The sequence below is a fragment of the Zootoca vivipara genome, chromosome 6, assembly GCF_965207765.1.
Source record: "Zootoca vivipara chromosome 6, rZooViv2.hap1.1, whole genome shotgun sequence".
Taxonomy (NCBI): Eukaryota; Metazoa; Chordata; class Lepidosauria; order Squamata; family Lacertidae; genus Zootoca; species Zootoca vivipara.
In genome coordinates, this window is record NC_142589.1 from 34,840,261 (window position 1) to 34,858,621 (window position 18,361).

At 45.2% G+C, this 18,361-nt stretch overlaps 1 protein-coding gene and 1 non-coding gene across 2 annotated transcripts; both read right to left on the reverse strand.

Moving 5' to 3' along the window:
* Positions 1 to 279: 279 nt before the first annotated feature.
* On the reverse strand, positions 280 to 16,988 carry COTL1 (coactosin like F-actin binding protein 1). The gene is made up of 4 exons (XM_060276056.2): positions 16,572 to 16,988; positions 16,020 to 16,102; positions 5,554 to 5,711; positions 280 to 1,908 (listed from the first exon to the last, which is right to left on the reverse strand). Exons 1-4 carry the CDS (start codon positions 16,646 to 16,648, stop codon positions 1,798 to 1,800), a joined length of 429 nt encoding a protein of 142 aa, XP_060132039.1. The 5' UTR covers positions 16,649 to 16,988; the 3' UTR covers positions 280 to 1,797.
* Positions 2,791 to 2,861, reverse strand: TRNAT-UGU (transfer RNA threonine (anticodon UGU)). The gene has a single exon. It is a non-coding gene; the product is annotated as a tRNA-Thr (tRNA).
* Positions 16,989 to 18,361: the final 1,373 nt, after the last annotated feature.

An 18,361-nucleotide genomic window follows, 5' to 3' on the forward strand; every position in this document is an offset into this window, starting at 1 on the left:
ATTCATTGGTATTTACTCCCAGGTTGTATAAATGTGTAAATAAACCATATACAGTATCATAAAGACACCAGTCTGCGCTGTCCCTCATTCCAAAGAAAACACAAACTCTGGAGCCCCCTGGAATCTTCCACCACTCAGAGATCAGGGTGGCTTGCAACACTTAAACAGAGTGGCACCTTCAAACAAATGTTGGCAATGCCATTGCATATTTTGTCTTAGCAACAGTATCCAAAATGCAAATGCATAATTAACACACACACACACACACATACAAAACAGTACAATCAAAAGAGGAGATATTTTACTTCTTCCTTGTTTACTGCTATTATAGCAAACCTTTAAAAAAAATCCAATAAAAACAAAGCACTTTGTTTAAAAGAGAGGGAGAACCCATATATAGCACAGAGCCAAGCAATTTTGTTAAGGCAAATTATATTTCTTCTTGTTCCTTTGAAAGCTGAAATATAGATTATGTTTTCTCATGACTAGAACTCAACACTTCTGGATATTTCGATTCAACGTGTGATTTTGACTGGCATTGGATTGAGTTGATCTCAGACTTGGGGAACAAAATGTACTTAAAAAAAAACTTGCTAATAGCACAAGCCTATGCTTGTTTATCCCAAAGGAAGTCCCACTGTGTCGTGGGGCTTTCTCCCAGGTAAATTAAGTGTGCATAGGATTGCTGCCTAAAGCTAAGGTCCTATGCACACTGATTTAGGAATAAGTCCTCTTGAATTCAGAGGAAGTTACTTTTGAATAAACATGCTTAGGTTTGTGCTGTAAGGTTGCGACCGTTTGCAAACTTGCTTGGGAGTACAACCCACTGAACTCAGTAGAACATGCTCAATATAGGACAGTAAAGACTGCAATTGTATTCACCCTTAATTGGGAGTAACAGTGCAATTGTACAGATGGAACCGAAGTCCCCCTGATTTCACTAGAGCTTACTCCCCATAAAAGTTTGCTTAGAATCGCTGCCTATATCTACTTTGCTGCTTAGGATTTTGTGCTGCTAATGGAAAGGTTGCAAGTTTGATCCCTGTATGGGACAGCTGCATATTCCTGCACTGCAGGGGATTGGACTAGATGATCCTCAGGGTTCCTTCCAACTCTACAATTCTACTTTCCTAAGAGTAAGCCCCACTGAACACATTGGGACTTACTTCTGAGCAGATGATTATAGAATTGCACTGCAAGTCCCATTGAACACAATGATATTTACTTCCGAGTAAGTGTGCATGTGATCAGACTGTGCCTAACTAACTGCATGCACTGCTCCTGGGAACACTTCCGTCCGGGAGTTGGAAGGTCGAGTGCGGATTCACTAAAAATGCATATTTCTCCCCTATGCTGCAACTGCAGGCTTCCCAGAGCAACAACAGATCTGCCAAAATATTGAGACTGGAACATGTCAACATGCTCTATTGTCAAGAAAGTCGCAGAGGCAATGTATTATGGAGCCCAGTACCCATGTAGCATTTGTTAAAAGCAAAAGATAAGCAATAATAATAATAATAATTTCTTTTTTAAAAAACAACAACCCAATAATGTAAAAAGGAGAGATCCATGTATGAAGGAGATGTTTCACTGGATGGAATGAAAAATCAATGTCCACTTTGGGAGGCAGGAAGGGACTCTGAAGGTGCAGAAGACGAAGGAGGTTGGTCCTCCCACTTGGCCTCCGTTCATCTCCCGGTGTTGATTTTGAAGATACATTGTGCTTTTCCCCCCTCCCTCCCCTTCTGGATGCAGGCAGGTGGCTGTGAGAGGCACAGTGCATTTCCCCCACCCCCATTACTCTGCCTGCGCATCGTAATTGGCACCCCCAGCTTTCTTCAGCTCGCTCTTGATATAATCCTCATCCAGCTCCTTGTGGTCACTGATCACAAACTCTTTGGCAAAATTCTGCAAGAGACAAAAGCAAAGCATGAGGCTCATCGAGGGAGGCGGTGCAAGCGATTCAGTCAGTGATAGGAATCGTTCTGTGCCTGAGATTAGGGTAAGGGTCCCCACCCCTATCCTTAACTCAGTGGCAAGGAATGTGCATTGCATGCAAAAGGTCCCAGGTCCAATCCCTGCCATCTCCAGATAGAGCTAGGAGTGTCCCTTGCCTGAAACCCTGGAGAGCTGCTGCCAGTCAGTGTAGACCAGAGATCGGCAAGGTTTACCTTGCCTGGGCCGGTTCACTCCCACAGAGATTGCTCCGTGGGCCAGATCGCATATGCGCAGACACGATTTCCGGCACCGCGGAAGCAAGTCCCCGCTCCACTAGTTTAGGGCAGCACGTGGGGACTCGCTGAGCAGGCGGCTCGGTTCGGGGGCAGCCGAATGTGGGCCATTTAAACGACCCCCATGGGCCGCAGGTTGCCAACCCCTGGTGTAGACCATACTAAGCCAGAGGGACCAATGGTCTGATCTGGTATAAGGCAGCTTCCTATTTTCCTATGGTGTTGCTGGACTGCAACTCTGATATTGGGATGAAAAATGCCCTTCCCTTGCCGATGTGGCCTGATGAGTTCCTGGATCCAGTTAAATCCGTATCCTAGTATTTATTATTTATTTTCTTATAAATAAACTGCTCAGCTTTTTTTTAAAAAAAAATCTCATAAGCAGTTGTACAATATGTTGTTTTTCAGTGCCTGATTAAAACATTGTTTCATCTCCTGCCACTTTTCCTCATCTGGACCTCCAACCACCACAATGTCCTCACAGGACTTGTGACACTTGTCTACACTGACTAGCAGTGACTCTCCAGGGTTTCAGACAGGGATGTCTCCCTGCCCTACCTGGGGATGCCAGGGATTGAACCTGGGACCTTCTGCACACAAAGCAGATGCTCTACCACTGAGCTATGGCCCTTGCCTCTTTCTGACCTTGCTGCATGTAATGTAGTTTCTTGCCTACAAGCCCTGCCAGAGACGTCTGGTTGACTAGCATGTGGGACTACTTGGGACACTTGATTGGATCCAGCAGGGCTCCGTACTCATGCTCATTGGAGCATCAGAAGCTACAAGGACACCAGGCAGGATGGTCATGTCAGTTTCCCTGGACCATCGCTCACATATTCTGGTGAAATCCTTCCCCTCTGTTTGATGCACAGACGTTGTTTCTAGCTCCTCTTAAATTCCAGGCATGAGACACGCATTCTGAGGACAAGAGCCTCTCAGCTCGCCTCTCTGCCCCCACCTCTCTGTCCTCCCATCCTGACCTCGGCTGTGCCCCAGGAATGAATTGCCGCCTTTGTGTTTGTTCCAGAGCGTATGGGCACCACAAACAAGCATGGCCATTTATTTTAGGCCAGGAGGCCGGGACGCAGCAACAACCTGAATCGCTTCACAAAGACAACTGCAGCAGCAGGCAAAGTCTGTGTAATGAAGTGGAGAAGCCGACAGCAAATGTTCCGTCCGAAGTTCTCATTTGATCCATTGACTGCTGCAATGAATCAGAATTGCTAAGGGACCCCGTGGTTCCTTAATCTTGAGGTCTTGTTTTAGAACATGTTTAAGAACATGTGCAAATGCCACATTCTGAATGAGAAAGGGGTCTGTCCTGTGTATACAAGCACAGCTTCGCTGGACTTCCTCTGTTTCCTGCATTCCGTTGAAACAACAGCTATGTAAAACAAGCTCTGGTGGCATTACCAGTAGCAAAAGTGGGTGGCATCAAATGTGTAGAAACCTGTGGCTTTTGCATGGCTGGAATATCGTCTGCTGGCCAGATGATCGCTGCACCCCATCGCTGCGCCTACTTTTCTTCTGCCCTCATCCACCACTGACATGCACCTCCTGGAAGGTTGCCCTTTGGGCTAAAAGAGGTTCCCCCGTTCCTTCTCTAGGCAGATTTCCATTGGGGGGGTATGCTTTGACTATTCCAAATAAATAAATACAAGTTCTTGGGCACTCTGCAGCTTTTTGGCTGAAGTTGCTGAAGGGCCCTTAAGATATCGCATTATGTTTTTACCGCTGGTCCCATAAGTAGTTGAGTGGAAAATGGAGACAGGGCCTTGTCAGTGGTGATGCCCTGGCTGTGGAATGTTCTTTACAGGGACCCTCAACCAGCACTGACTCTTGAGAACTTTTCAGCACTAACTGGAGAATAGGAGCATAGGAAGCTGCCTGATACAGAGACAGACTTCATCTAGTTCAGTACTGACAGACAGTAGCTCTCCAGGGTTTCAGATGGGAAGAGGGTTTCTGCCAGCCCTACTGGGAGATGCTGAGTACCGAAACTGGGACCTTTTGCATGAAAAGCAGGTGCTCTAACCACTCAGCTACAGCCCTTCCCCTTACAGTCATACCTCTTGTTACGTCAGTCTCCGGTTGCGTTTTTTCAGGATACGAACGTGGCAAACCCGGAAGTGTATACTTCTGGGTTTCCCAGTGTGTGCATGCACTGAAGCACTCTCTCACGCCATGCTCATGCGCAGAAGTGGCACTCTAGTTGCAGACTTTTCAGGGTGCGAACAGCACTCTGGAAAGGATAGAGTCCGTAACTAGAGGTACCACTGTCAGGGCAGTCTCAAGCAGGTCGGGTGCCCTGGCGCTGAGGCACGGAGATCGCTCCGGCGCCCTTGCCCTCGCAGTGCGCAGCACGGCTTCCGCGTGGCGCCCTGCCTGCCGGCCCGGTGCCCTAGCACCCAGCGCCACCGGGACTATACCTAGAGCCGGCCCTGACCACTGTACTGTACATGTTTATTGCTCCAGACTTTTAACAGATACTATGGTGGTTTCTTGTTTTATTGCTACAGTTTGCTGTTTTGCAACTGGTTTCACTTTAGTCATATTGTTGCTTTATTGTTACACTTGATTTTACTTTCTTTTAAATGATTGGGGTATTTAATGCCTCTGTTGTTTTTTTGGGGAAATATATATATATATATTAAGTTTCTTTACCTCCCTTCACAAGGGTCGTTTACAAACATATACTGTTAATTCCAAAACATTGGAAGCTTTGGCTGAAAGTTGCCCCTGATGTGTTTAAAAGAAATAATGACCAGTTGTCTTGTGCTTATTAGCAACTGCAGCTGATTCTGTGGGTGGATGAACTCCCATCAGGAAAGGATTAGGCGCACACACCACTGTTTTCCTGTTTCCGTCCAACGTCAAACAGGAGGCCGTTCCTATATCCTAGTTAACTATTAAAAGCTGCTCGCTTGTTAATTAGTTTGGACTGAAAGCACAGCCCTCGGAGCCTGCACACAGTCAGATAAAATTATCTGGGGTGTTTCCAGTCTTCTCAAATCAAAAGGGCATGACTCAGTGGTAAAGAAAGAGGGAGGCCTGGTTACCTTGCAATTTACTCAGAGACACATCAAGGTTAATATGTAGGTCATGCATGAGGATGTTCATGCAAATGTACCCCCTTACACATATGTAAATACAGGCTGCTGTGAAAGGCACACGAGTAGGGATACTACTACTACTACTACTCTTTTTATTTTTATTATTTGTTAAATTTATATACCACCCCCTTCATCCAAGGCTCACAGGGTGTTTTACAGTATAGAAACACAACAATATAATGAGTAATATTAGTAATAGTTAAACTTGCCTGTACTACTTCTTTAACCAAAGTCTTGTCCGTCCCAGTTTTGGCTCTCTGCAAACCACTAACACTCTCACCGATCCATGTGATCAGGGCAAACTTGACTCTCTTGCTCATGGCATCGCCAGTGGTGAATCGGACGAAGCCAAACAACCGAATGTCATCTGGATGGGGAGGAAAAAAACGAAAGAAAGGTTACAAAGCTGGTGGAGTAAAATAAGACTAGCTGAAGAATGTGTAACCAAACAGCTTGCAAACGCAACGAGCCTGGACCCAGGATACCTTAAGGCAGGGATGGGGTGGGGGACCTGTGGCCCTCCAGATGTCAGACTCCAACTTCCATCAGCCCCAGCCAACATAGCCAACAGCCTGGGATGATGGGAGCTGGAGTCCAACAGGCCACAGATTCCCCATCCCTTCCTTAAGGATTGCCTATTGCTCTATGAATCTATCAAAGTGCTAAGTTCCTCTTTGGGGGATCTGTTTTGTGGCTCTGACACCATCTGAATACAGTACATGATGTCAGGGCCGTCTTTGCCCAGGGGGGAAAGGGGTGCAGGGCACCCAGGCACCAAATTCAGGGGGGGCAGGTGCCCAAAGCTGAAACCACCTAAGCTCTTAACTATCTACCTGTTATGAAAGAATAAATAATTTTGATCAAGCTAGAAAAACAAAATACATATATACCTGGGTATTCCCGAAATGTATACCTACCGTTTCACTAAAGGACTTTTGACTTTGTACGCTCATTTACCAAAGACACGCAGGCGCCATGCCAGCGGCGGCACTTGTCATTCACAATGACGTGTTTAAATTTCATCACTTACAGTTCAAATTCATTTAGAGAAACCTTCTTAAACTCACTCTAAATTCCTAATGGAAGCCTCTCCCCCCCCCACCTGCCCCCCCACCCTGTACTAGCCTCCTCCCCACCAGCCCTTAAAGGAGTTTAATTCACTCTTCCACAGTTGGCTGGCATTTCTGCAATGCTTGCAACAAAATGCAAGCAACTTCCCTTTGAAGGAGGAAACGCCACTGTCATCATGCAAAAGAAAAAGAAAAAAAGCAGGCGGGGTGTGGGGAGGTAAGCCACTTTCCTTGCCCTGTAGCTGAAAATACATTGCTGAGGTTCAAAATAAACAAAAAATGGGAAGTCTCACAGATAATGCCAGGATGAATGGACCCAAAGCAGGCTACCTTCCCACAGCAGTTTACAGTATTCACTTTTCAAGATGTTTACCTACAGTAACTCTGAATTTCCTCATTCTCTTTGAGATTCCAGAGAACATAATGGGGACATCTAGCAACATAGCGAAATATAGCATGAGTTTAGCACTCATTTATGTGTTCTTTGCACACAGATTTTATCTGGGAACAAACAGCACAGAAATGAGCATTAAACTAGCACGATATGCTACTGTGTTTCTGGAATTTGGGGGAGCTCAAATTAGGGAAACATTGTGAAAATGGGGGGGGGACTTGCTGTGTGACTGCAGCCATAGAAGACACTCCTCACCGATTCCTTTTAGAAGTGTTTTTTTATAATAATAATAATAATCACACAACAAACCTGCAAGGTGGGTTAGGTGTTGGTTGTGCTTTAAATGTTTGGGGTGTGTGGATCAGCCCCAAGAATCATCAACAAAAGGCTCTTTTGCTACTAATGAGCAGGCGTTGTTCACATCCACACACTCCTCACAGAGCTACAATTCACTTAACAAACTATAGTTCCCGTGATTCTTTCAAGGAAGCCATGCACTTTAAATGTATGGTGGTGATGTGACCAGGAGACTTACAGGGCAATGTGTCTTTGCTCAGAAGTAAGTCGCCCAATGAGGCTTACTTAGTCCCTAGCAGATGTATTGAGGATTGCAGACTAGTGACATCTAAGCACTCTTTGGGGCACCAATGGGGCTGCTTTGCACATGAGCGAGTAACCATGCAATTCACGCCTAAAATACACACAACTTAATCAGCTCTTCCAAAGTTCATCGCTCACTTATCAGTAGGTGGCATTTTCCCCACCACCACCAAACTGGTTTCCTGATTGGGCAGGTCAATTCTCAACCACCCAGAATCATGATTTATTCCAATAAGATGTAGCCAATGTGGTGCCCTCTGGACTACAGTTCCCATAATCCCTGAACACTGGTTATGCTGCCTGGTACAAGTTGGAGCCCAATATCTGGAGGACATCAGATGGGCTACCCCTGTTCTAGTGCAAGGACAGAGAAAAACATATAGTGCCGTCTTAAGGTGGTTTACTTGGAAGTAAGTGCCACTATGTTAAATGGGGCTTACTGCCAAGCAAGAGTAGCTAAGATTGCCGGCCTGGTGATTTACAGAAGATCAGGCAAGCATTTCTCACTCTAAAAGGTTAACAAAAGCAATAACTAGTACAGTACTAATAGATCAAACTGCTAAAAGAAAGGTTGGAGGAAAACCAGGAGTGGACTTTTTGTGTGAAAGGACTGAGAGGTGGTTCAGAAGTATATCGATGGTTCATTGTAAGTGTATGCACCTCCCATCCACACCAGCCTCTATTTTACACTGGTTCTGGTTGGTGGAGGGTGGGTCCTAGTAAAAACATAAAATAGCTGCCCACCTCCGATATGGTATCATCCTGTACCATTGCTTGGAAGGGCTGTAGTCATTTTTACAGGCATACATTTATATTGTTGCAGCCTGCCCTGGGACCTTGTAGTCAAAGGCAAGTTAAGAAATCTTACAAAGAAATCAATGTTTTAAATAAAGCATGTGCGTGCGTGCCTTTACGTTTGCGTGTTCGTGAAAACAACAACATGTCTGAGAAGAAGGCCTTGCAATTAGAGATTTTGCATTTTACGAAGAATCAAAACCCAATTCCAGATGGCCACTGGGGAAGCAGAGGAACAAGTGAAATGGCATCTGCCTGACAGCCTAGGGAGGTGCATTTTGCAAAGGCAGAGAGAAAAGGAGGGGGTGGAGGTGGGAAATGATTTGCAGGCAGACAGGAACAGCCTGTCAATGAGAAACGCAACCACAATCACTGCCATAAGGAGGGTTCATCTTGCTGCTTCTTCTTCTTCCTTCTTTCTTTCTTACAGGCTTACCCTTTAAAGTAAACATGAAAAAGAGAGGCTGGCAGTAAAAGCAGAAGTTGGAGGAAGATTAGTAAACCATTAACCCTTGCATATTTTCCTCCTGCCAAGAGCTTTCCGCTGCAAACCTTAGGAGTGGGAGAGGATCCTCATCAAGCCACACAGCCAAAGATTTTAGCTAGTCATTTCGGAGTGATTGAGGTCTGCTGGACTTCTTGAGCCAGCATCAAGGGCACCGCTAAGCCCTTAGAAGACCAGAGGGCACAGGACCATGGCACGAATTTGCATACAATTTGCACAGGTTCTTTTATACATACAGACACTAAGTTTAGCCCTGTAAGCAAAGCTTTTTCTAAAATCAAAAAAGAGAGAGAAGTGTGAGGAGTTCCAGGGCCCATGTGCCATACCCTAGCAATATCCCTGACCTTCTGCTGAACTGGCCTACTTGGCTGGCAGCAGCTGAATATCCCCTAAATGATTTGGCCCATCTGTGACATAACTGATAGACCAGCACCTCTCCCAGTACTTGCCAGTCCACCAGTTCAGTTCTGTGGAGGGAGCCCTCTTTGTGGTCACAGCCCTGGGCAGTGCCCAAGGGCGGTGGCCCAAGTAAAGGCTTTCTTGGTTGTGGCATCCTCTTTGTGGCAATGTATTGCTGGAGGTGCAGCTCTTCACCCAGGGCTTTGGGTCACTGTGCTGGTGTGGCAGAAATCATAGAATTGTAGACATGGGAGGTACCATGAGGATCATCTAGTCCAACCCCCTACAATGCAGGAAATCTGCAGCTGTCCCTTATGGAGATCAAACCTGCAACCTTGCCATTATCAGCATCATTCTCTAACTAACTGAGCTATCCAGAACCTAAGAAAGTCAAAAAGACCGCTGACTGATTGAAGGGTCTATGAAGTGGAAATTATCTTGGTGGTGTTTTTTTGGGGGGGGGGTTACTCTTAGTTTGGCTGGTTTTAGTTGTGTGTCTTATCTATTTTATATTATTATTTGTGAATCACTTCACTTTTCTTTGTTGAAGAGCAGTACAGAAATGAAATAATTAACAAACAAACTTCTGTATGGGAAGCTTCTTCCAATGTCCCATCTAGTTAAAACACTTAGTTCCCATTGAACTCAATGGGACAAGTTATGAACATAAAGTAAGAGCCCTGCTGGATCAGGCCAATGGTCCACCTAGTTCAGCACTCTGTTCTCACAGTAGCCAACCGGATGCCCCTGTGGGAAGCCCATGACTAGGACCTAAGTGCCTATCACTCTCTCCCATCCACGCTTCCGAGTATATATTGATAGAGCAGGCACTACACAGTAATCATGACTAATGGCCATTGATAGCCTTATCCCCCAGGAGGTTGTCCAACTTCCCTTTAAAGCCATCCAATTCGGTGGCCATCACAACATCCAATAGGAGCAAATGCCATAATTTAACTATGCACTGTATGAAGAAGTATTTTCTTTTGTCTGTCTCGAATCTTCCAACATTCAGCTTAGTTGAATGTCTCTAAGTCCTAGTATTTCCTGCCAACCTAGCAGTTCGAAAGCACGTCAAAATGCAAGTAGATAAATAGGAACCACTACAGTGGGAAGGTAAACGGCGTTTCCATGTGCTGCTCTGGTTTGCCAGAAGCGGCTTTGTCATGCTGGCCACATGACCTGGAAGCTATACGCCGGCTCCCTCGGCCAATAATGCGAGATGAGCGCGCAACCCCAGAGTCGGTCACGACTGGACCTAATGGTCAGGGGTCCCTTTACCTTACCTAAGTCCTAGTATTAAGTAATACATGACTGAGTGCTTGCTGAAATCAATGAGTTGACTTAAGGTCAACTAAGTTAGTCTGGATCCAAGGCAATAGAGTCTCACTCCCAGGTAGGTGAGGGAAGGTGTGGCAGGATAACTTAAAAAAAAAGTATGATTTTTTCCCAATCATTTGAAAAGCTTTTAATCAAATGAGCCTTGCAGTCAGGCCAACCTCCCACTCAAACATAGAGCCATAACTATCTGCTATAGCTCAGTAAAGTTGGCGAGAAAACATGCCTTCTATAGATGTCAAGTGGTGGATAATCCCTGTCCTTTCTTTTCTCCTCTTTTTTCAAATGTGCCCTATAAAATCAGATCTTTTCCCACTTAGTGACCTCATTTTTAACCTCAATTATAAATACATTAAAGTGTTATTTTTACAAAAAGTGGATGATGGAAAGGCACTGAAGGTTATCGCAGGCATTTCTGAAATGCACCCTTCCCTAGTTTCAAAGTGGATTGATGGCTCACGGATGCCGTTGTTAATGCGGCCTCTGGAGGGATGCCATCCCTCATGGACCAAAGGGAGCAGGCTCAAAAGCCTTGAATTAAATCCTTAGTTAAGGCTCAAAGAGCCCACAGAGAGCCATCCAGGCCCTGCAAGAGAAGTTCTTGAAACAGGATGGGGTTGATTGCACATTAGCTTCAAACACATTCTAGCCATTTCCTTTATTTTTAGGGGGAGGAGGGGGAAGGAACCCATCTGAAAGCCACCGAAAGACAGATGCTGTGCATCTGAGAGGCATGGATGTAACATGCTCTGGGAAGGAGAATGTAGGAGCCATCTTCAAATATCTAAAGGGCTGTCACATGGAGCAAGCTTGTTTTCTGCTGCTCCAGAGGGTAGGACCTGAACCAATGGATTCAAAGTACTGTACAAGAAAGGAAATTCTAACTAAGGATTAGAAAGCTGGCAGGAAGAGCTGTTTGACAGTGGACTGGGCTACCCATCTGTCAGGGACTCTTCAGCTGTGCTTCCTGCATTGTGGGGGTTGGAATAGATGTCCCTTAGGGTCCCGTCCAACTCTACGAGCCTATGATTTTTCATTGTAGTACATTGTAGTACATGTAGTACATTAAGTATACCTAATGGCCTGACCCAGGAGTGCCTAACTTTCAGTTTGGGGGCCTACTTTGACCACCACCCCAATTCCACCCAAAGAAAAAAACAGTAAAGTAGGTGCAGGACAGTATCCAATGATTTTTGGCTGTGCCATGGGGAACTTCCCCAATCTCTCCTCCTGCATGGTTGAGTGTGTGTTGAAACTACCCTCCTGCACCATGGCAAAATTGGCATCTGTTACTCTACCCACTTTGCCACTTGCCCCACCCACCACCAGCATGTGGCCCATAGCAGGTTACCTAGATCGAATGATAGCCATGTTCAAATATATAAAAGGATGTCATATTGAGGAGGGAGAAAGGTTGTTTTCTGCTGCTCCAGAGAAGCGGACACGGAGCAATGGATTCAAACTACAAGAAAGAAGATTCCACCTAAACATTAGGAAGAACTTCCTGACAGTAAGAGCTGTTCAGCAGTGGAATTTGCTACCAAGGAGTGTGGTGGAGTCTCCTTCCTTGGAGGTCTTTAAGCAGAGGCTTGACAGGCATATGTCAAGAATGCTTTGATGGTGTTTCCTGCTTGGCAGGGGGTTGGACTGGATGGCCCTTGTGGTCTCTTCCAACTCTATGATTCTATGAATGTGGCCTTGGAATAAAAACATTTCCTCACAGCAAACACACAGCAAGGCAACTTCTCCTTGAGAAGGTTGTGCTGTTTGTCTCTGTTCATGTGAACTGATGCCCCATAAGAAGGGGGTGACACCCCCTCCAAAGGTTATTGGCTGGGGAAGGGAGGGGGTAACCCAACCGCCTGCCTGAATAAACAGATGCATACGAAGCCGTTCCCTAAAAGATTCATACAAAGTCATTCATTCTCTGACAAAGCCACACACATCTTTTCTGCTTTCCTGCTGAGCCATTCTGCTTCTGCTTTGGTATTCTAAATCTAAACACAAGCAGGAACCACTGACTGCCTCCCAGATGGAAAAAAACCCAAAAAACACAGAGCCAAACACAATGCAAATAAACAGAGGAAGTTAATAAGGAAATTGTTCAGGCTCAAGATGCAATACTTGGAGGTTGGGATAATTTTGTGGGCAAGTTTACTTCATGGTGCAAGTGTTCCCCCCTTCTGCAAGCAATATGAAGTTCTGTGCAGACTTTGGAAAAGAGAACACTGGAGAGTGAACATTTCTTTTGCAATAATGGGTGGTATTCCAACTAAGTTTTCACCCAGAGTGGACCCATTGAAACTGATGGACCTCAGGTCACTTCCAGACAACCTGTTTATTGAATATGCATTCTGATTTGTGTGTAGGGAAGTTAGACAATGTTGCATTCCACACTTTCCAGTCCAAAAAAAGGAAGCAGGTTTTTTGTGCAACACCACCCAAATCACCTGTGTGATTGACTATCCCACCTGAAAAAAGTCACAATCTGGAAGTGCCCTACATTAAGTCTCATGCCCATGAATTCCTGCCCATGGGCCTTAGGTTGCTGACCCCTGCTGTAGAAGGAAGCACACAGTTGAGCCATGCGGCTCCCAAGACCACATTAGCTCTGTTGCCCAACCTGCAAATCCAAATCAGTTTCCTCCCAGCCAAATCAAAGATGCTGTGACTCAGTGATCCTTACCGTACATGTGTGTGACTCAAACCAAACAGCTCATTCCTCCTTGCAGATTGATGTGACTGATACAAAATCCCTATTCTGGTGTTCACAAATGTTCTGGCTCCACCCGCGTTGTCCTTCACAAGTTGGGAGGGCGGCTGCAGTGGAGAAGCCTCCTGCCACTCATGGTGTCTCCCTGCACATTTTTGAACCCCCGTCTTCTATAAAATGAGTAGGGGGGAGCCTCCGCAAGTACAGGCTGTTCCCTGCTTCAGCTCGCTGCCCTCCAAGTTGTGTAGGATGACTGGAACAGCAGGTGGGGAGCAGAGCTAGCAAGCACACACCTGCTCTCTCCCCAGCACTCTGAGCCACACATGAACACTTGCATAGGGCTCTAGATAAGGAATCCTCTGGACTGTCTGTTCCAATTTCACTTTCCTCTGCAAAGCAAGACATTATTCTTTCTTTCCATTTTAGAGGTCCTGGTCCAATGTGTCTTGGTATCTAGCCAATATTACATGGCTGAATGTGCTCAGGGGCTGAATGTGCCCCACTAGCCCTCTTTCCCTGATCCTCAGAAATGCCCCCAGGCCACACCCGTCATGGCCCCCCATTGGCTTCTGCATGGTGGAATGTGTCATTGAACTCTGATTATGTCTCTTGCTTCCTTGGATGGAAGAGAAGGAGGGGTGTGTTGCATGTGCCTAGAAACCAGCCTACTGTACAATTTTCATTGGTTGATGTGCTCACATTTGCCTCTGGCCCCGCCCACCCCTGGCATGTTGCCCTTAGAAGGTTGCCCAGAAGGCTGTGAGGCTGCATTTATATATAAAAAGCCCCCTGGAAGCAGGTGGCCCAAAAGTTCATAGAAGTGCAGTTGACACGCTCTCTAAGACTGCGTCCAGCTGTATTTTAAGACACAAGTCTTTTGATCTGAAATGCATACAAAGCAACTTGTCTGAATCACTTCCCCAAGATCTTGTGGGCCCAACATTCCAGCTACCTGTAAATGGTATCTGAAGGACTGCCTTCTCTTCTATATACTCTAGGTACCCTGGAGTAATTAAATAAACCAAATTAATAACACTAATATTAATACAGGTACATCTGCTGAAGAGCAGGGACAGGGCCTTTTCCATATGGTGCTCTGGTCATGCAATAGCTGCCCAGAAATATTCATTTAGCATTGACCAATCTATCTTTTATATGCCAACTCAAAATTGACAAAGGGCTCGTCTACACTTCCGCTTGTCCCAGCGCTTTCCTCCAGGAAAACCTGCTCTTTACTGCTGAATTGGAGGAAACCTCAATGGGGTTTTCAGCGGATTGATGTTTGCTCAGATACAGCAGTAAAGAGCGGTTTTCCTGGAGAAAAGCAGTGGGACAAGCAGAAAACCTCTCAGGTTCTAGACACAGGACAAGAAGAAGTGCGGACAATCCGTTGGTTTCTTGAGCATCTTATAGATAATTGTGTTATCCTAACTGCTATCCCGTTGCTTCTGCCATTTCTTTTACTGGATGGTGTAGCTGGATAGATTTTAGGTTTTTTGTTTTTTTTATTAAATAAATGATATTATAAATATTTTATAAATAAGCTATTTTATTTCTTTTATAAACAGTTCCTTATTTCTTTTATAAATAGTTTCTTGTTTATTTTATAAATAGTTCAACCCTATGCATGTTTAATCAGAAGGAACTTCCATTGCACCTAGTGGGCTCTGCTCCTTAGCACTGCAGCAATATGCTGGTTTTATAAGCTTACATGGAGGCGTGGTAACAGGAAGTTGGGGTATAAATGTATGAAATTATTTTTATTTTTAAAAGTTGCAGTGTATTTAATTTTCAGAGCTTTCTCTTGCTCCAGAACCCACCACTACCACAAAATATTCACACAGAGCTCCATCATAGATGCACAAAGAGAGGGAATATGTGCTTAGGACTTCGATGGTGCTTTCAACAGAGGGAGCTGCTCTATAAGCACACAAGGGATGCAAGCAAGAAGGTATAACCTCCTGCAAAAAAAAAATACACGCCCAAACAAAAAAGCCCACCATTCACCAGCCTCTTGTAACAAAGCTTATTTCCTTCTCCTTCCCAACTTATCTTCCTTTTATAGGATATCTTCTTAGATTGTAAGCCTGAGTGTACCACTGTCTCTTTCTCTCTCTTTTTACTGGTTCATAAGATTCTGGGAGACTCGTGTGTGTGTGTGTGTGTGTGTGTGTGTGTGTGTGTGGATGATCAGGATTTTTTTTTTTTAAAAAAAATCAAATCAATAAATAAAATGGGTGGATTGCTGAATTAATTAATAAAACAAACTTTGGATTCTGCATTGCCTTTCCATTCCCAAAAGATTGCTGGCTCTTAGATGAAAGTTTATAACTTTAAAAAGACCAAAAAGAGAGAGAGAGGAGGGGGTCCCCAATGGAAATAAGTCATGAAAGCTGCCACCATTAGTTTGAAGTTTGTGTGTGTGTGTGTGTTTAAAACAAAACTCCATCTGCTTTACAGTTTAATTGCATTATTAAGATGTTTCCCCCTACAAGAAAAAGATGTCCCTAGAAAACAGAACTCACCATTTACACTCCAGCAATGAAAAGAAGAACATTTCCTGAAGAGAGGGAGAAATTGTTCTTGGAGGGGGGAGGAATCCCCTCCCCAACTTAAGCCAAGGGTGAAACAAAAGAGGGATTAGCTGAATGAGATCATTCCACTGTGCTGCTTAGACATCCAGGGTGAGATCATGTAAAAAGCCAGACATTCAAACTATCCTGAAGGAATGAGACATTTGGGGGATGTAAAAACCATTTGCAATCCACAGCTCACCTCCCATTCAGCCTTTTGTATTCCTTTCCCCACCCCCAACCCCATGAGGTCATCTTCGGAAGAAAGTACATCTGCCCTCTTCTTACCTGTGCATTGCCTGGTAAACTCCTCATAATCGGCTCCATGGTGCCCTGGGACGATGGTGGATCCTTCGTACTTAAACGTCACCCTTGGAGAAGTGGGAGAGGAGAGAGCATCGTAAAATATGTGTTGGAGGTCTTTGCATTTTGATTCTATGAAACACCCCCCCCACACACACACACATACACAATGGACCACACATTAGACACAGGGAGGGGGGATGAGTAATGTGATTCCCAACTTCCAATCTTCCCCATCAGTGTATAAGCGGCCTAATGCTAACCTCTGGGGCATTAATCATAACTGCATGCTTTTGGCCAGTGATTATATCCACCGGTCAAGGATATGGGCACATGGAGCGAGGCTGAAGTCCACGGGCATCTGCTTCAGTCTTTAAGCCAAGGGGTGTGGTACTGCTGGGTTTTTAAGCTTAGAGATCGCTCGCTCGCTCGCTCGCCCTCCCCCCCCCAGATACCTTTCTTTTGTCTCTCTGTTATATTTGCACTGGTCTTTAATCGTCATTATTATTTTCACCGAAGTCTAACGCTGCGCCTTACCAGTTGACATCCGTGCCGTCGTCCCTCACGAGATTGTACGCTTCTCTGCACGCCTCTTTGTCGATTTTCGTTGCCATTTCTGTTGAGGAAAAACTTCTTTATGAAGAGTGGGGCGGTGTCGGGGGTCTCCTCTCTCACGATTCCAGGGATGGTGGGCAAATGCAAAGATGGGATCCGGACGAATAATGATATATTTAAATTTAATAGTAATACCAATAATGTTCCCCCTCACCGATATAGGCTTAAGATACTTGAAAAGGACCCCAAGGAGACGACCCTCTCATTCAGAGCGGCTGCTCCGATCCGCTCCCAGGAGCCGCTTGGTAAAAGTCCAAAGGAAAGAGAAAGGAAAAGGTTTGCTGCTGATGTAGCCGGTTGCTGCTGCCGCTGCAGTTGCTCATGCGGTCCTGCTCGCACAGCCTCGCTGAAAATGATCAGTCAGAGCAGATCCTGCTTTTAACCCCTTTGCTGCCTGGCGGAGAAGAAAGGAAGAAAAAGGAAAGCTCAACCTACGTTTGGCGCGACTCTATTGGTCCCTTTCTCACAAGGAGGCGGGGGGGGGGTGCCCTTTGCCTCCCACCTTCTGCTCCTTTACGAAACACGCCCCCCCCCCTGAAACCGAGTGGTCTTTTCCTTACCGCCTACTCCAGCCGACTGTGTCTTTTCTGTTCTGCAAAGCATTGCTGGGATTTCTGTGCGGTGATGCAATGGGTTGGGGTGTGTGTGTCTGTGTTGCAAAAGACGGAGGAAGTCTTTGAAACGCATGCATATATAATGTATGTGTGTATAAATATTCACCGACTTGGGATTTGTCTAAGTAGACCTGATGTGTTTATGGGGGGTCTATAAAATTATACCCACCGACTTGGGATTTGCCTAAGTAGACCCTGATGGTTCTTAGAGCTGTCCTTTGGATGTCGTGCAGAGGTTGCTATGGCAACTAACCAATCTCTGGCTGGAGCACAAAGTGTGACATGAGTTGGGGGAAGAGGATATGTGCTCTGGCGCAAGCTGGGGCAGTGGTGTCCCTTGACTGTACAGGAGCCTGTTAAGCCCAATCCTTAAACACATTCCCCCCCCATTTTTTTTCCATAATGAATTGAATGCTAGATCAGTTTTTTTGCACTGTTCACATAGGGGTTTTATCCATTCAACGAAGACCCGTTGAAAGTCATATCCCTGAGAGTAGTCAGTGAGTCTACTCTGAATAGCACCAAATGCGACCTTTGCACATTGTCAAGAGACAAGAAGGCTTAACAATGCTTGGAATACTGACAACAACAAAAGAACAAAAGGCTGAAGGTATGATAAATGGCTGGTAGTTCATAGGGAAAGTGAATAGGCCAATAAACAGTGCCCTTTATCAGAAGTTGAATTTATTATAATTCTCACGCAGCTGCTGCAGAAGTTATTTGAAGCAGTGGGTCTTTGTTCTGGAAAGGCTGGCCTATCCCTATGCATGTTTCCCCCAAAGGAAATCCCACTGTGATCAACAAGCCTTTTTTTAACAGGAATGAAGAAGGAAGCTGCTAGAATAATTTCCTTACTCCAGCTTCTTGACCGCTTCCTTGCTGTGAACGTGACTGCTGTGTGTGTGTGTGTGTGAGACCTTGGCCTGTTACTAAACTTTTTTGCTCTTGATGCCCTCCCCCAACCTCTTGACATCAGAACTTATCCCTTGAAATGTTATATTTGTTTTTATACTAAGTCTATTAGAACCTGATGCAAAATTGCTCCTGTGGGCCACGACATTCTTACTATTTCTAGGGGATCCTTCAAAGCTTTGGATT